The sequence below is a fragment of the Urocitellus parryii genome, chromosome 5 (assembly GCF_045843805.1).
Source record: "Urocitellus parryii isolate mUroPar1 chromosome 5, mUroPar1.hap1, whole genome shotgun sequence".
Taxonomy (NCBI): Eukaryota; Metazoa; Chordata; class Mammalia; order Rodentia; family Sciuridae; genus Urocitellus; species Urocitellus parryii.
Window position 1 is genome coordinate 110,746,589 of NC_135535.1, and position 15,533 is coordinate 110,762,121.

Consider the following 15,533-nt stretch of genomic DNA (forward strand, 5'->3'; position numbering starts at 1 on the left):
ATCCTGCCAGCCTGCATCCTCTGCCTGACCCCTTCTTTTGACTACTTTTCAAATCCAGTAGGTTTTGTGTCCAGCAAAGCTATGCTTCTTACAGTGTAGTGTGCACAGACCCTGGCCATAGGACAACCTGCTGGAGGCTCAGCTGCTAGACAGGGTCTGAGAATATTGACTTCAACTTCATCCCACAGTGTGACGTCATCCAGAGTGGCTACTCTGAGAAGGCCTTGGTCTGGGTCTGTGGGCAGCTCACTCTGCTCTGAGCTCCTACTTCCACTGAAAAAGTTTTTCAAATTTTTATTTTATTTTTTTCATTGACAGCGCACTTCATTGTTATTATTGCTCAGATTTTTCAAATTAGGTATATATGACAGCAGAATGCATTTTGACTCGTTGTATACAATTACAGCACAACTTTTCATTTCTCTGGTTGTACACATGTAGCGTCATACAGGTACCTAGGGTAATGATGTCCATCTCATTCCACCATCTTTCTTGCCCCCATGAAGGTTGATTTTTATTCAACCATTTAAAAACATTAAAAAAGTCCTTAGCTCCTGTATAATATAAATAAATTCTCATTTGCTTCCTTACCCATCTTGTTGCTAGTTTATTGTGCCCCCTACCAGAATGGAAGTCACGTGAGAGCAAAGAGTATTGCATGCTGCCTTGGTGTATCCCCAGCAACTAAGATGAGTGCCTGGCATACAGCATGCGATCTATAAATGCTAGTTACGTGTAGGTCTGCCATTACTGTTTTTGCACTCTGGACAGATGTGGAACTTGATTATTCCCAAAGAAAGACATCACTTGCACAAAGGCCTTGGGATGTAGCAGACTTTACTGAAGATTTGGAGAGTCGAAGGGGGTTTACATAGCAAAAATACAAAAACCTTTAGGTTGAATATCAGACACCCACAAGCTCAGTCATTTCCACCAATTGGGCTTCAGCCTTCTAGGAAGTCCTTGGCCACCTCTCCCCATCCTTCCTCGGCACGTAAAACAGAAGTCACATCCTAGTTTCTTGTGTATTCAGTCCTCCATTTGCAGAGTCCTTTCCTTTAGACCTTTCTCAGGGGCTTTTCTCCCCCTAATTGGCCAAAATTATCTTTCCAGTTAAGAATACTTCCCTCCTCATTGCTGAGACCAGGGTGAGCACAAAAGACTAACAGTGCGACCCACAGCTGGACAGTTCTAGCTGAGCCAAGGAGCGTGGGGCCCTCTGGTCTTCTTTGAGTAGCACAGTAGAGCCTTTTCCCCTCTAAAAAGTGTGTGTTTGCGGAGGCGCAGTCAGGGGATTTTTTTTTTTCCAGTGCTGGGGATGGAACCCAGTGCTCCATAGCATGCTGGCAAGTGCTCTACCACTGAGCTCTGCCCAGCCCAGGGGATGTTTTTACCTAAGTTGAGACATTTTCAGAATGGTCACCTGAATTAGATGCAGTGCTCTCTCTCTCACACACACACACATGGTCATCTGTCCTCTGTCCTGCCTCTCTTTCCACGTGGATGCTGGCCAGGGGCACGATCGGCCCCTGTCCACCTCAGCCCTCAGCTTGTCACTCCCTGGCTGGCATTCCAGGCTCAGTGGCTTCCTCTGGACACCTGGGGCACACCTGTCCCTTTCATGACTGGAGACCCACGTTTCCTCAGCTTGGAATGCCGTTCCCTAGCCCTCTGGGGGCTGGCTCCCTGTTCTTCAGGAACCAGCCACAGTGGCCCCTGGCCTGCCTGCCTGCCCTTCCCTTGCTTACTCCTTCTTCCACAAAGGTAGCTCCAACGGGACCCTGCCTGTCTTGCTCACTGACACATCCTCAATGCCTAGCACAAAGCAGAAGTTAAATAAATATTTGCAAAATTAGTGAATAAAATGTATCAACAGTATAAGAAAGTTACTAGGCTCCATGCTTCACTTTCTTCCTGGTGCTGTGATTGCAGAAAACCTGCGGTTCCAGCTATATGAAGGCTGAGGCAGGAGGATTGCTTAAGCCCCAGCCTGAGCAACAGTGAGTTCCCCATCTCAAAATTAAAAAATGGGGTTAGCATAGTACCTGTCCTATGAAGACTGTGGAAGTTCCCTTAAAAGTTCCCCTATTTAAGGACCAGGTAGATAATGGGTGCTCCCACGGGGTGAGTGGAATGCTTTGACACAAGGGCAGGAGTGACTAAGGCTTTTGCAGAAGAGGTGACTCCTCATTGGTCGTTTTGGCATTGGGATGATTTTTTGGGGGGACGGGGAGTACTAGGGATTGAACTCAGGGGCGTTTGACCACTGAGCCACATCCCCAGCCCTATTTTGTATTTTATTTAGAGACAGGGTCTCATTGAGTTGCTTGGCACCTCACATTTGCTGAGGCTGGCTTTAAACTTGTAATTTTCCTGCCTCAGCCTCCCAAGCCACTGGAATGACCACATGTACCCAGGGGCTATCATTGAGCTACAACCTTAGTTGCCCCATCCTCCTTTTTTTAAAATGTTGAGACAGGGTCTCACTAAGTTGTGGAGACTGGCCTCAAACTTGCTACCCTCCTGCCTAAGCCTCTTGAGTTGGTGGTTACAAAAAGTGCACCACCGTGTCCGGCCTCATTCATTTTGGTAAAATGAATCACGGGTGGCTAGTGGGAAAGGAGGGGAAGAGCACTACTGGCCATGGCCGTCTGTGGGGGGCAGCGTGCTCTGCAGAGTCAGTAAGTCAGGGAGGGTGCCTGGAGCTATTAGAGGCTGCAGGATTGGTAGAGCAGATCCTGTTTGCCATTGGCCCCAAGGGTCATAGTCACCCGGGAAAAGAGAGGCAGCTATACCTGCCACCTCCTATGGTGAGCCATTTGGAATGTCCACCTATCAGAAGGCAACTCTCCGTTGGGCAGCTGAGTTCAGTTCATAAAGGGAAAGGGAAACTTACAACCAACACATGGGCTAGGAGGCAGCCACTAGGTGGCAGCAGAGTGTTAGCCCCGCCCTCCTTTCCTCCTTGACACAGGGGTTTGTCTTTAATTTGTCCACAGCCAAGCAGCTTGCCACACAACACCAGCCTTGGTCTGAAGCTGCATGGCGTTGCAGCTGTCAGTCAAACTAGGAGGGGGAGCATCTTGGGCCTCCACATCCAAGCAGCCTGGGTCAGGGAGGAGAGGTCAAGAGCTGTGGTGGTGACTAGGAGAGGGGTCAGGAGAGCCTTCTGCAAATACCCACCCGCACTGGGACATAGGTGCACACACCATCTGCCCAGGGATGCAGTCCTTAGCTGCCCATCCTCCTCCTTTTTTTAAAATTTTGAGACAGGGTCTCACTAAGTTGTGGAGGCTGGTCTGCCTGGGATCCTGATACCAGAGGGGTTTAAACTGCTTTTTGATGAAAAGATAGAGGGGTAGAGGGAAATCAAGTGGCTTGCTTCTCTGGGATGACGTCCAGCTTCCTCCCATTTGCTTATCTAAATAATGCTGGGGATGTAGCTCAGTGGTAGAGTGCTTGTCTAGCATGCCCAAAGTCCTGGTTTGATCCCTAGCACTGCAGAAAAATAGTTATAAAAATAAAATAAATACTGCCCATCCTTCAAGGGCCAGCTCTCCTCAAGCACCACTTCTTTAAATCTTCCACACCCTGATCTCTGTTATCTCTGATCACCAGTTGCTTCAGGGATCAGCCCACTGCAGATGGCTTCCCAGTCTGACTCTTCAGACCACAGGCTCCTACAGGTAACAGCAATGCATATTTATTGAACACATGGATATGCTCAGACTATGGTAGGCACTTATATATACGAGGTAGGTTATTATTATTACACCCATTTGACAGATGGGGAAACTGAGGCATAGGGAAATTAATGAACTTGCACCAAGGTCAAAGTCAGCAGCTAGTCTGACTCCAGAGCCCTTGCTCTGAAACACCACACCACAACATCTCCTTGATTCTGCTGTTATCATTTTTGTATTCCCATAGAATTCTCCCTGAGCACTGGGCATACAGTAAACATGACTGTTCAGCTGCAGGCTACTAGAACTGTGGTTCCTATTAGGGAAGATAATACCACAGAGCCACTAGGTGGCAGCAAAGAGCCAGGCCCAGGCTCTCCCTAGGGCCGGCAGAGAAAGAGCTAATTACAATTAAGCATTTTGGTGCAGCTTGTACTAGGCACTTTACAGACATCCCCTCTCCTCCTCTCAAAGGGCTTTGTAGATAAGTGCTGTTGCTTTCCCACTTCGCAAGGAGGAAAGGAGATTGGGGCTCAGATGGGTTGAGAAATTTGCTAATGTCAGGCAGCAGGAAAGCTAGGACTAAGCCAGGTCTGCCTACACCCAAAGTCCCTGCCAGTTCGGAGATGAGCCAGGGAACCCCACAGTGGGGTACCTCTAGGCTGAATGGGTTCCACTACCCTCCACCCCAGCCCCAAGGGGCACAGAAACTCCCGGGGAGGAAGGCTGGTTCCAAGGAGGTTACCATATAAGATGCCCCCCAAATGGGAGTTTGAGGCAGGACTTACAGACCATCAGAACTGGAAGGATCACAGAGACCACAGGGCTGCGATGGTTACTGGACCAACTCTGGCCCTTCACCACCATGCATATGGAGGCTTCTGATGTCAATCATCCAAATGCCTCCACCCGGCTTCAGCCTGGCCACCCCCCCCCTCTGCCCCTGCCTTCATTTGGATGTTGAAATCTAGATGGCCTGACCATGTCATCTTCCAACAACTATTATCACCTCCACACCTAAACTCCAAGCTCTGGTAGACGGGGCCTGGTGCTAGCTGTCAGCGGCAGTGGCAGGACACCCAGGTGCAGTCATGTACAAGAAGCTGAGGGTGCATGGCCCAGGGCCCATGGACCCTTGGGCCTCTCGTTGGGGCCAGCAGCAACAGGAGAAACAGACGAGGGGCTCGAGCAGCATCAGGACTTGAGCTTCGGCACCTGGAGATGCTCCAGGCTGGGGCCACTGTGGGCCCTGTGTCCAGTCTGCCTCCCAGACAGCCCCTCTCCCCCAGTCCCTCCCAGGGCTCATTCAGCTACACCAGCTCCTCTGAAAATACACATCTTGGGTTTATTTGGGGATGGGCATTGCAGGATCAGGCACTGTTTCTTTCTGCCAGGAAGAATCATGACCACTCTGCTCAGCTCACTTAGCACTTCAGGGGGATGTCCCTGCAGGTCCCCTCCCCATGTCCCCATTTCCTGCACACACGTCTACCCCCCTCCCTGCTCCCTGAGTCTCTCATTCTTTCACCAGCCGGTAGATGTGGTGTTGAGCCCCATGCTCGCTGGCCGACACCTCAAACACATATGCGATGCACAGCAGGGTCTCCTGTGTGTCTCTGTTGGTGACTACCTGTAGGAGAGACAGAGGAGACACGGTTAAGGCCCCACATGGGGGTGCCATGTGTGCCATCCGCCTACGGACCACAGTCCCAGGCCTGCGGCCCCCGCCCGCACACCTGCAGGATGGTGAAGTTCTCCAGCACGCTGTTCATCATGTACTTCTCGGGCAGATGCTTCAGCTTGTGGATGAAGTTGATCATGTATTCGCAGAGTGGGGACCGGTGGATGCGGTATGAGTAGTGGCCATTCTCATAACGAGCATACTCTGTCTGCAGGACCCAGAGGACAGTAGGGGCTTAAATTCCCTTCACCTGCCTCCCAGGCCCCATTCACAGGAAAGCTCCCACAACCAGGCACTTTCAGCAGGAAGAAAAGGCAGGCGGCCTAGAGGCCTGCGAGCAGGGCCAACCTCTGAAGTTCAGTGACATTAAACCAAGTCTCCCTTCCTCATTAGCGACAAGCAGATGCTGCTACGAGTGAGGGGAGCTTAGAGACCCAGGAGTGGCAGCAACAGATGAGATGGAATAGGTGCTTCTCAATTCTGGCTGCACACTAGGGGACTATGGGGCAGAGAGTACCCAGGGACCCTTGTGGGGCTAAAAACCTATGACAGCGTGGATGTGAGGTGTCACAAAAGCTAATGTGTGAGACAATGCTAGAAGGCTTGGAGAGGGGAATGGGATAAGTGGAGGAACTCTGGATGGGCCAGAGGGGAGGGAAGGGAAAGGAGGGGGCATGGGTATAGGAAAGATGGTGGAATGAGACGCACACCATTACCCTAGGTACATGTATGATGGCACAAATGGTGCGACTCTACTTTGTGTATAACCAGAAGTGAAAAATTATACTCCATTTATGTACAATTAATCGAAGAGCATTCTGCTGTCAGGTACAACTGATTACAATGAATGAATGAATGAATGAATAAATAAATAAATAAATAAATAAGGGGGGGGGAGGCTGAGAGGAGAAATGATTGGGTCGCAGTCTTAACCTAATGAGTAAATTAATCCCTGATGGGATTAACTGGGTGGTGGAGGCAGGTGGCATGTGGCTAGAGGAGGTGGTTCACTGGGGCCGTGAGTATGGGGTATATATTTTGTATCTGGCGAGTGGAGTCTTTCTGCCTTCTGATCATCATGTGAACTGCTTCCCTCCACCACACTCTTCCCCCGAGATGTTCTGCCTCACCTTAAGCCCCAAGGAGTGGAGCTGGCTGCCTAAGGATTGAGACCTCTGAAACCTCGAACCCTTAAATAAACTTTTTCTGCTCTATAATTGTCCTTGTCAGGTCTTTTTAGTCACAGCAGTGAAAAAGCTGACTAGAACAAAGCCCCGTGTACCTGGACTCTGGCAGTAATCATGGGAATCTACACACATGGTGCACACACAACTCTAGAAATCAGAACCAGGTTGGTGGGTTAGATTGACATCAACTTCCTGATTATCAGTGAAGTTGCCCAGTTCTGTGGGAAGCTTCCAGTGGAGGAGTAGGGGGGGAGGTATGTGGGATGGATTGCAGGCCTGTCCAAAATTTTTAAATTAAATAATTTGGGCCTGGCAGTGTAGCTCAGTGGGAAAGCATTGGCCTAGTATGTGCAAAGCCCTGGATTCAATCCCCAGCACTGCAAAAATGAATAATAAATAAAATTGCCATCACCTGGTCCCCACTCCATAGATGAGGGTACACAAAATGAGTGGGGGTAGGAGCTTTTGACGCATTTCAAAGGCCCCCAGGTGATTCTAAGGTACAGCCAAGGTTGGGAAACTCCAGGACAGAATCTCTCTTGCCTGCTGCTGTCATCTGGTTGTTTGGCATGATATAGCTTATCAGTAACTGATGGTCTGTGACAGTAGGACTTCATTACCTCAGACCATTAATTTCAGAGGAAAGAGGGGAGGATGGCATCTAGCCTGACATTGCAGCAACCTCACAAGCCTGTGGCACTGCACAGGACTCAGGGACACAGGTGTTCTGGAATGGAGGCATTTCATCCCATCTCCTGGGCCACTGTGGCAGAGAGACACCTTGTCACTTATTTAGAGATAAATGAAGGGTTTTATCATCCCCCCTCCCAAACGTCCATCAGAAAGCAGGGGGGCTGATATTTAAACCCGGGTCCTCGGAATTTGTGGCCCCATTACCCTGCACCCCTGTACTGGCAGACCCCACTGCCCTAAAGGAACACCCACTAGTGTGGGTCTCCAGGGTACTCAGAAATTGAGGAACAGAGACATGAATGGTTTTTAGCATTTGCAGAGTAAACAGTGAGCAGGGAAGCAGGACCCGGGGATGCCTGTAAGGATGTGCTTGGAAGAGGAGTCCCAGGGTGGGAGGGTTAGTGGTGGCACGCAGAGCTGTGCAGGCAACAGGGAGCTTGCTGATGGTCCACAACTAGAGGGCGCTCTTCCCCGACACACACAGAAGCCATGTGGAGCCCACCTTCCACAGGGAGGCTCTGAACAATCCTGTCCTCTGGAGAGCCCCAGGGAAGGAGGCCACTAGGCCCTCATGCCCCCCCCACACCCACCCACCAGGGTGGCCTCCTACCTCAACTTTCTCCACCACCTGCTTGCCGAATGAGCAGACCTTGGTAGAACAGGTGATGATCATGTTCTCGGGACTCTCATACTGGCTGGAGACTCCATAGAAGGAACTGCCCTCGTCCTCGATGTTGGTGTTGAGGTCTGCCTGCAGGGAGACATGGGAAGCCAAGAACGCGGTCAGCAGCATCAGCAGAGCCCTATCAGATGAATAGGCTCTGAGCCCCTCAAGGTCACAGTGCCACCTCTTGGGTTGGGAAGAAATCAGGAGGGCTTAAAAAGAATGTGTTGGACCGGCGGTGGCACATGACTGTTATCCCAATGGCTTAGGAGGCTGAGGCAGGAGGATTGCAAGTTCAAGGCCAGCCTCAGCAACGCCCTGTATCAAAATATAATGGGTTAGCTGAGTGGTTAAGTACCCCTGGGTTCCATTCCTGGTACAAAAAAAAAAAAAAAAAGAATGTGGACAGAGTTAGAGAGAAGCTCAGTGGCAGAGTGCTTGCCTAGCATGCATGATGCCATGGGTTCCACTCCAACACACACAAAACATGGACTATAGATGTTGGAAAGCTTCCAGCATTCTCTACCCCCAGGCCTGCTGTAAACTATGGAAAAAGAGAACGCTGGGGCCTACATTTGCTTTAAGCTACCGCCACCTGCTCAGATACTATGACATCTAGTCAGTAGGTTCCCCAATTTTGTTTCTAGAATCTTTGAGTTTTACAGTCTGATTTTGTTCTTAACAAACTGCAGACATACAAATCCTTATCATTTTTATTTTAGTATGAATTAATTTATTAGATTCTTTCGAGAGTCAATGTTAACAATGAAGAATGCATGAGAACAGAAAGCCAAAACAGGGGACTGATAGAGAGGGACAAGGGACATCTCCAGGTCTCCTCCTCTGGCCAGCTGGTCACCAGATCCTACTGATGCTCTTTCCGAAATGGCTCTGGGGCTGGCCTCTCGTCCATCTCTATGGCATTCTGAGTACAGTCACCTGTGATCTTTGCCCATTTCTCTCTCTCAGCCTCCAAACCCACCTCCCCAATACCAGTCTTCCCCGCCTTCTGGTTCATTCTCTTAACTGCTGAGATTTGCCTTCAGAAACGAAGTCTGAAACCTGGGGTGGCACCTATAGATCCAGCTACTTGGAGGCTGAGGCAGGAGGATCACTTGACCCCGGGAGCTCAAGTTCAGCCTGGGCAGCTGGCTCCAGGGGTCTCCATGAGCCCTGTTGCTGGTCCTTTCCACCCACTCCTCACAGGCCCCAGGACACCCTGCTCTTCTTTCCTGTCCAGCTGGATATGGAGCTGATCTGAAGTTTATCTGCAATGCCTCCCTCTTAGTAAAGATGGACTAAGTGGTAAAGGGGACGGGTAAGGTGGACTGTCAATAGCACATACACACCTCAGCCTCAGTTTAGCATGAGGCTCCCTAACAGTAGTAGGTCTCGCTCAAGGTCACATGGCTCAGGCTGAGGTCAGCAGGCTCCATCTGCAATGCCTGTCTCAACCCAACAAAGGGAGGCAGGCACTGTATAAGCCAAATCGCTGCCTTGGAGACTGATGCTGGAATTGTATTTCTGAAACTCTAGGCCATTTAGGGGTGCCCATATCCAGAACTCAGGTCCCCACATTAGATTACCTTGCTTGTCAGGACTCAGAAGAGATGCACAGACATCACGAAAGGCTGCTTCTTAGGGTGAGGCCGCTCCACCCACCCACACAACTGTCTGAAATCAAAAACTGCAGTGATGAAACAGAGCACAGCCCTACACATGTATTGGGAGTGCAGATCATGGTCCAGGTTATAACCCTCAGGATTCTTCTGACTCCAGATAAGGTGATTCCCAGAACCGCAGGAAGATCTGAGAATCAGGTCCAGGCAGTTCTACTATTGGTCACTAGGGGGCACACAAATACCATTTCTCTCCTTTTGGAGTTCTCCAAGAGCAAGACCTTCTGTAGACCAAAGGGTGTTAATTGCCTTATGGCATAATAGAAATATTATGGAGCCACAAAAAGTGCTAGGAAGTACCTGTGTTTATTATTGTGGATGAACACAAACACAGTGAGTGAGGAAAGCAGGCTATGGAATAGAATGAGGGTGTATTCTTTTTAGGATGTTTTAATGTTGAAATAGAATGGTATATGGTCCAGTGAGTTCCGCGCTGGTGTTAATGAGGCCGTTAGGAGGAAAGCAAAAGAATTACAGCAGCATTCAAGCCAATGCTCAGACTCTGAAACAAACAACCGTGTTTATTCAATACCCCCCACCCTTGGGTTGGCCTCAGTTTCCCCTCTCTGCCTCTGTTGTGTCCACTATGAGTCCAAGAGAGAAGGCAGTCCTGGCAGAAGTGGATCAGGCCTCCGCTGGGCCAGAATTGCAGCCATGGTCCAAGATATTCTTGTGAAATAACAGGTAAAATGGAGTAAGAACCTGGGTTTTCCTCTGTCCCAGTTTCCCTGTCATGTGTTCCTTCTAGAAGGCCGAGTTTGCCAGACTGATCCTAAGAGGGGGTGAGGGACCGTTTGTGTGCTCAGGACATGCTGCAACTAGAAGCCCATGGCAGAAATGTGGATTATGCCTGAAAAAATGCCAACAGGAGGCCCAGCTGCCTGGGAAGGGCCAACACCAAATATGGGGTGAGACCAGGGCATTGAAGAGTGACCATTCTCAGGCAGTAGCCACTGGTGGCCTGCTCTGATCAACGCTACATTCATGTATCATCTGCCACATATCCCACTATGCCCTTCACAGTGCCTTTTAAATCAACTCACTTTTATTCCTTGATTTCTTTTTAAGCAATCGATCCATGAAAGTAAAGATTCTACTTTTCCCATGTAAGTGTCAATAATCACAGGACTATTAAAGAAGAAACGTCCATGCATGTGCTACCTAGAACGCTGTGCACCGTGTTAAGAACTGGCTGACATCCACCCTCTTCCCCATACACAGAAACTGTTATCCTATCCCAGGACCCCAGTGTCTATTTGTACACTCCATTTCATTGCTCTAGGCTGTCATGACCTATCTAGATGGAAAGTTCCCTGGGGAGCAAGAACTAAGCTCTCTCCAAGCCCTTGGAAAGTGCTGGTACAGGTGGGCCTTCAATAAATGTTCCATGAGGCAGACTGAGGTGACACATGCCTGTAATCCCTGCTACTCGGGTGGCTGAGGAAGGATTGCCGCACTGGAGGCCAGCCTGGGCAACTTAGAATCTGTCTCAAAATAAAAAATTCAAAGAGGGCTGAGAATATAGTTCAGTGGTAGAGCACTTGCCTAGTGCTCTGGGTTCCATCCCCAATACCCCCAACTCCTCCCTTCATAAAGTTGCCTGCTGCTGATCCACCTCTCACCTCCGGGTGGCGCTGCATGAGATTCTAATCATTCAGTTACCCATTTATCCAGTCCCAGCCCAGCACTGCTAGGGACAGTGAGGGCAGAAAAAGTTGAGGCAGTAATTCTGCTCTCAAGCAATTTGTACCTAACTGGGAGAGCACAGAGAACTGGTGAGCTGGTGGTCAGGTGGGAAGAAGCGGGGAGAGAGGAAGACACAGCCAGGTCTCCACAGTGGAAGTCAGCCCCAGAACCGGCCTGGGGTTGCACTGCACAGACCCAGGAGGCAAGGGCCAGGGACAGAGACGACCCAGCTCACAGCACTGCATCTTGTCCTCAGTGCACAGACCCTCCCAGTTTCAACCACCCCTCTTCCTGCAGCTGTAGTATAGGCATTTCCCCTCCACCCTTAGACCCCCACTCTAGACACCTCTCCCAAACAAGTTTTCTTTTCAATTTTCTCAGCCTAAGAAAAGAAGAAAGTCTCACCACCCTGCCCTCTGAATGCCCCTTTCTCCTCTCCTTCTACCCTATTCATAGCTGTGCGTGTGGGTGGGAAGTTCACAGGCTGTGCCTGGAACAGGTGTGGAGGATCGGGTGACGGACAGATGAGCCAAGACAGCCGCAGCCGGGTGTGGGGGCCTGGAGGGGCTCAGATTCATTGTCATGTGCTGGTATGTGCCTGGGAGAAATGTCAGGGCCCAGAGGGGAGTGGGCTGGGATGGGAGGAAGGCCTGGGGCACCCTCCTGCCACTGTGGCTCAGCTCAGGCCCTGTCCAGCATTTCACCATGTGGCCTGGTGTTCATGAACCCCACTGGACAAGAATCTCCTCTCCCTGTCCCAAGGACAGTGGCCTCTGCTGGTCTCACAGGCTACTCAGTCCCCCACTCCAGGCCTGCAGTACTCAGATAGTGCTCGGCCTCTGCACCTCCACTTCCACCTCTCCTGCAAGCAGATGCCATTTCCAGCAGGGGCCTTCTCCTGGCAGGCCACGATCTGTGGATCATTGTCTCCCAAAGAACCGTGACTCTCAGGGAAGGGAGAAAGGAACTTTGATTGGGACATCAAGGTGCCCCCAACCCCACCCCATGAGGGTGCTGATCACAGCCCCTGGACGCCTGGAGAGAAGGAAGCAAGCAGAAAAAGAAAAGCCAGCTTTGGGAGAGTTGGCACTGTTCCCTGCCTGAGTGGCTTCCTTCCTCCTTGCAGGGCCAGCGCACACAGCTGATGGCAGGAGAGGGAGAGAGCGGGCCAGGGAGCTGGGGAGCCGCCTAGGTCTCCTAGGTCTCCCCATTAGCAAGCAAGCACGTTCCCCGTTCCCTGCTTGTCATGCCTCTACCCTCCCTCCCCACGAGAACTGACAGATGGACAGATGATTGCCAAGGTGCCCTGGCCTCTGACATGCCCTCGCTTCTGATTTCACTGTCCTCACAGTGCCCAAGCTACTGGCACCAAGCAAGAGCCTGGCTCCTAGGGCTCAGGGGAGGGGTGGGAGAGGAAGGGGGGAGGGGTGGAGGAGGGGGAGGGGTGGGAGAGGAAGGGGGGAGGGGTGGGAGGAGGAGGGGGCAGGGCCTCCCCTTTGTCGCCACAGCCCCTTTCAGCTGGGGACAGGAAACTGCTGACTTTTCAGCCCTCTGCACTCTCCAGATAGTGGATACAACCCAAGACCCCAAGATCCATTGTAGATTCTCCCTAAAGAACCAAGCACCTGGAAGACAAGCCCCCACTCCCACCCCTGCCTGAGAGCAGGGCAGAGAGCCAAGCACAGAGCCGCCTGTCATCTGACCCAACTTCCTTGGTACCAGACGACCAAACCTCTTCTGGCCTGCTCTGAGGAAGGAGAGGACATGGGCCATGAGCAAGGTGAGAGAAGAGGATTCTGACTCTCCCTTCCTATCTGCCAACTTCCATCTCCGAGGAAGCCAACACCCCCACTTTCTAGAAAGAAGGTCTGAAGTCTGGAAAATGCAGGAAGCCCAATTGCTCCACACCCGACTAACTACACAGTCAGAGCTGTCTACTCTGGCCGGGTCACCCTCTACCATTCCTCAGGGGCCTAGAGTTCTGTTTCAGGCAATCCAGAACCCGCTTCAGGCCCCAGCAACAACAGCAGGCCCCTGCAAGGAGTGGGTGAGGGGATGCCTGGGCACTTTGTAAGGACAGCTTAGGATAATGGTTCCCAGCACAACACTCAGGCCAGACTGTTTGGGTCTAGATCCTGGTTCTGGCACTATGACAGACTGGATAACCTTCTAGCAAGTTGTTTAACCTGCCTCAGTTTCCCCTCTGCAGATGACCTTATCGACTGGACCTACCTTTTGGGATGTGGCAAGGATTCCACATGAGAATACTCACAAAATGCTGAGAAGAGTGCTGTCGTGACCTTTCAGTCTGCCCTGGCCTGTCCCACAGCATGTGCATAACGAAAATGACCATGGCAAAGAGGCTCACCTTGGCTGGGTACCTCAAAGCCAGGTGCTTGCTTGCCCCCTGCCTTGGTTTCCCAGTTGTGAAATGGGGTTAAAACAATCCTCATGTGGGAGGTGGCAGGAGAATACAGAATATTACCTCCCTTCAGACCCCAAATGCACCCTCCCGTCAGCTGCATTAGTGCCAGGAAAGGGCCACAGATGACCACACCCAGCCCCTTCTTCCCAGTTGAAGCCAGGCCTTGGCAAGCTGGGCATGGGTGTATCCAGGAGCGCACCAGGGGCCTCCACACACAGACCAAGAACCTGGAGAAGCCTCTGCGGATGAGTGACAGTGCTAATTGGTGTCCAGGACAAAGCCTCTTGATTGTAATTCCCACATCTAGGATTGGAAGGGAGAGTGGGGAGAAGAAAAGTGGAAGTGAAGTGGTTTAAGCCCTTCCTGAAAATAAGCAGGCCGACATCCCGACTCACTCGCTGCACCCCGAGGTCAACCTTTCTGGCTGAGGCCCTGAAGAGGCCAACATCTCTTGTCTGGTCTGGATCACAGGAGACTCCTGGGTCTCCTCCTTCTAGCCTGGATGGGTGATTTTTCCAGCTGAGCACAATTCTGGCCTCATCATGATCCATTTAAACACCCCCAACCCCTCATAACCTAAAGAGGAGAGATGACAAATACGTCCAATACATGCCACTATTTTTCCTTGCTACACCCAAGGCAGGCATTACCAATCAATCTGGTACCTTTGCTTCTCAACCCAGCATTCCAAACAATGTCTGCCAAAGCTCTGGATGGGATACTCGGGTTAAACCCATTTTCGTGAGAATCCGGCCATACAAGTTTATTTTTCTTCCCTTCTACAGACCCGACTAGAATGATAATATCAAGGAAGTTTTATTTGGGGGGTGAAGGGGTACTAGGGATGGAACTCAGGCTCAAACACTGAGCCACATCCCCAGCCCTATTTTGTATTTTATTTAGAGACAGGGTCTCACCAAGTTACTTAGCACCTCACTGTTGCTGAGGCTGGCTTTAAACTCACGATCCTCCTACCTCAGCCTCCTGAGCCACTGGGGTTACAGGTGTGTGCCACTACGCCTGACTCAAAGAACTTTTATTAAGTTGCTATATCACAAATAGGAAGAAAATGGAGAGGAGACCAGACTGACAAGAGTTCAATACATTTCAGTAAACTGAAGGCTTAATTAGGACTTGAATAGATATTATTATTATTATTATTATTATTATTATTTTGTACTAGGAATTGAACCCAAGGGCACTTAACCTCTGAACCTTTTTAAAATCTTTTTATATTTTTTGAGACAGTGTCTCACCAAGTTGCTTAAGGCCTTACTAAACTGCTGAGGCTGGCTTCAAACCTGCCATCCTCCTAAGCCACTGGTATTATAGGCGTGTACCACCGCATCCGGCAGGACCTGAATGGATTATGCAGGGAAAAGGAAGCAGAAGCTTCCAGATAAGAAATGAGCTAAGCTGGTGGCTCAGGACTGGAGGGGCCATTAGAGTGGGGGCCCAGGGGGCACAGCTGTGACACAGGGACTAACATCCACACATAGGGTGCTTCGGCCTCCACACACAGTAGAGGACCAAAGGATAATTATATCTAAAATTAAAGAGGGGGGGCCTTGGGTCTCAGGAACACTGGGCACAACAAAAAGTACAAGAAGAGACAGGGATAAGGATGGGGGCGGTTAAGTGAGAACCAGCACCAGAAATGGCCAGCCCCCCACCCTCTCCTCCATCCCAGCCCTCTGGCCTAGAATATACCTCCCAGGACATCCTAGGAGTCTCTCTGAAGAAACCGAATCACCTCAGAGAGGAAAAAAAGGTCTAGCAAACAGTAATATTTATTCAGTCTTCTAATAAAACAGCTGGCTCCCTGTCCCCAATCA

General features: G+C 50.6%; 1 protein-coding gene across 2 annotated transcripts in view; it reads right to left on the reverse strand.

The window, feature by feature from the left end:
• Window positions 1–818: 818 nt before the first annotated feature.
• Window positions 819–15,533, reverse strand: part of Tead4 (TEA domain transcription factor 4) — a 73,005-nt gene continuing 58,290 nt past the window's right edge. For both annotated transcript variants that reach the window (XM_026407275.2, XM_077798737.1), the window contains 3 exons: window positions 7,855–7,995; window positions 5,420–5,572; window positions 819–5,313 (listed from right to left, as the gene is read on the reverse strand). In XM_026407275.2, coding sequence (XP_026263060.1) covers window positions 5,200–5,313; window positions 5,420–5,572; window positions 7,855–7,995 — 408 coding nt within the window. In that variant the 3' untranslated portion in view covers window positions 819–5,199. The remainder of the gene's footprint in view (window positions 5,314–5,419; window positions 5,573–7,854; window positions 7,996–15,533) is intronic.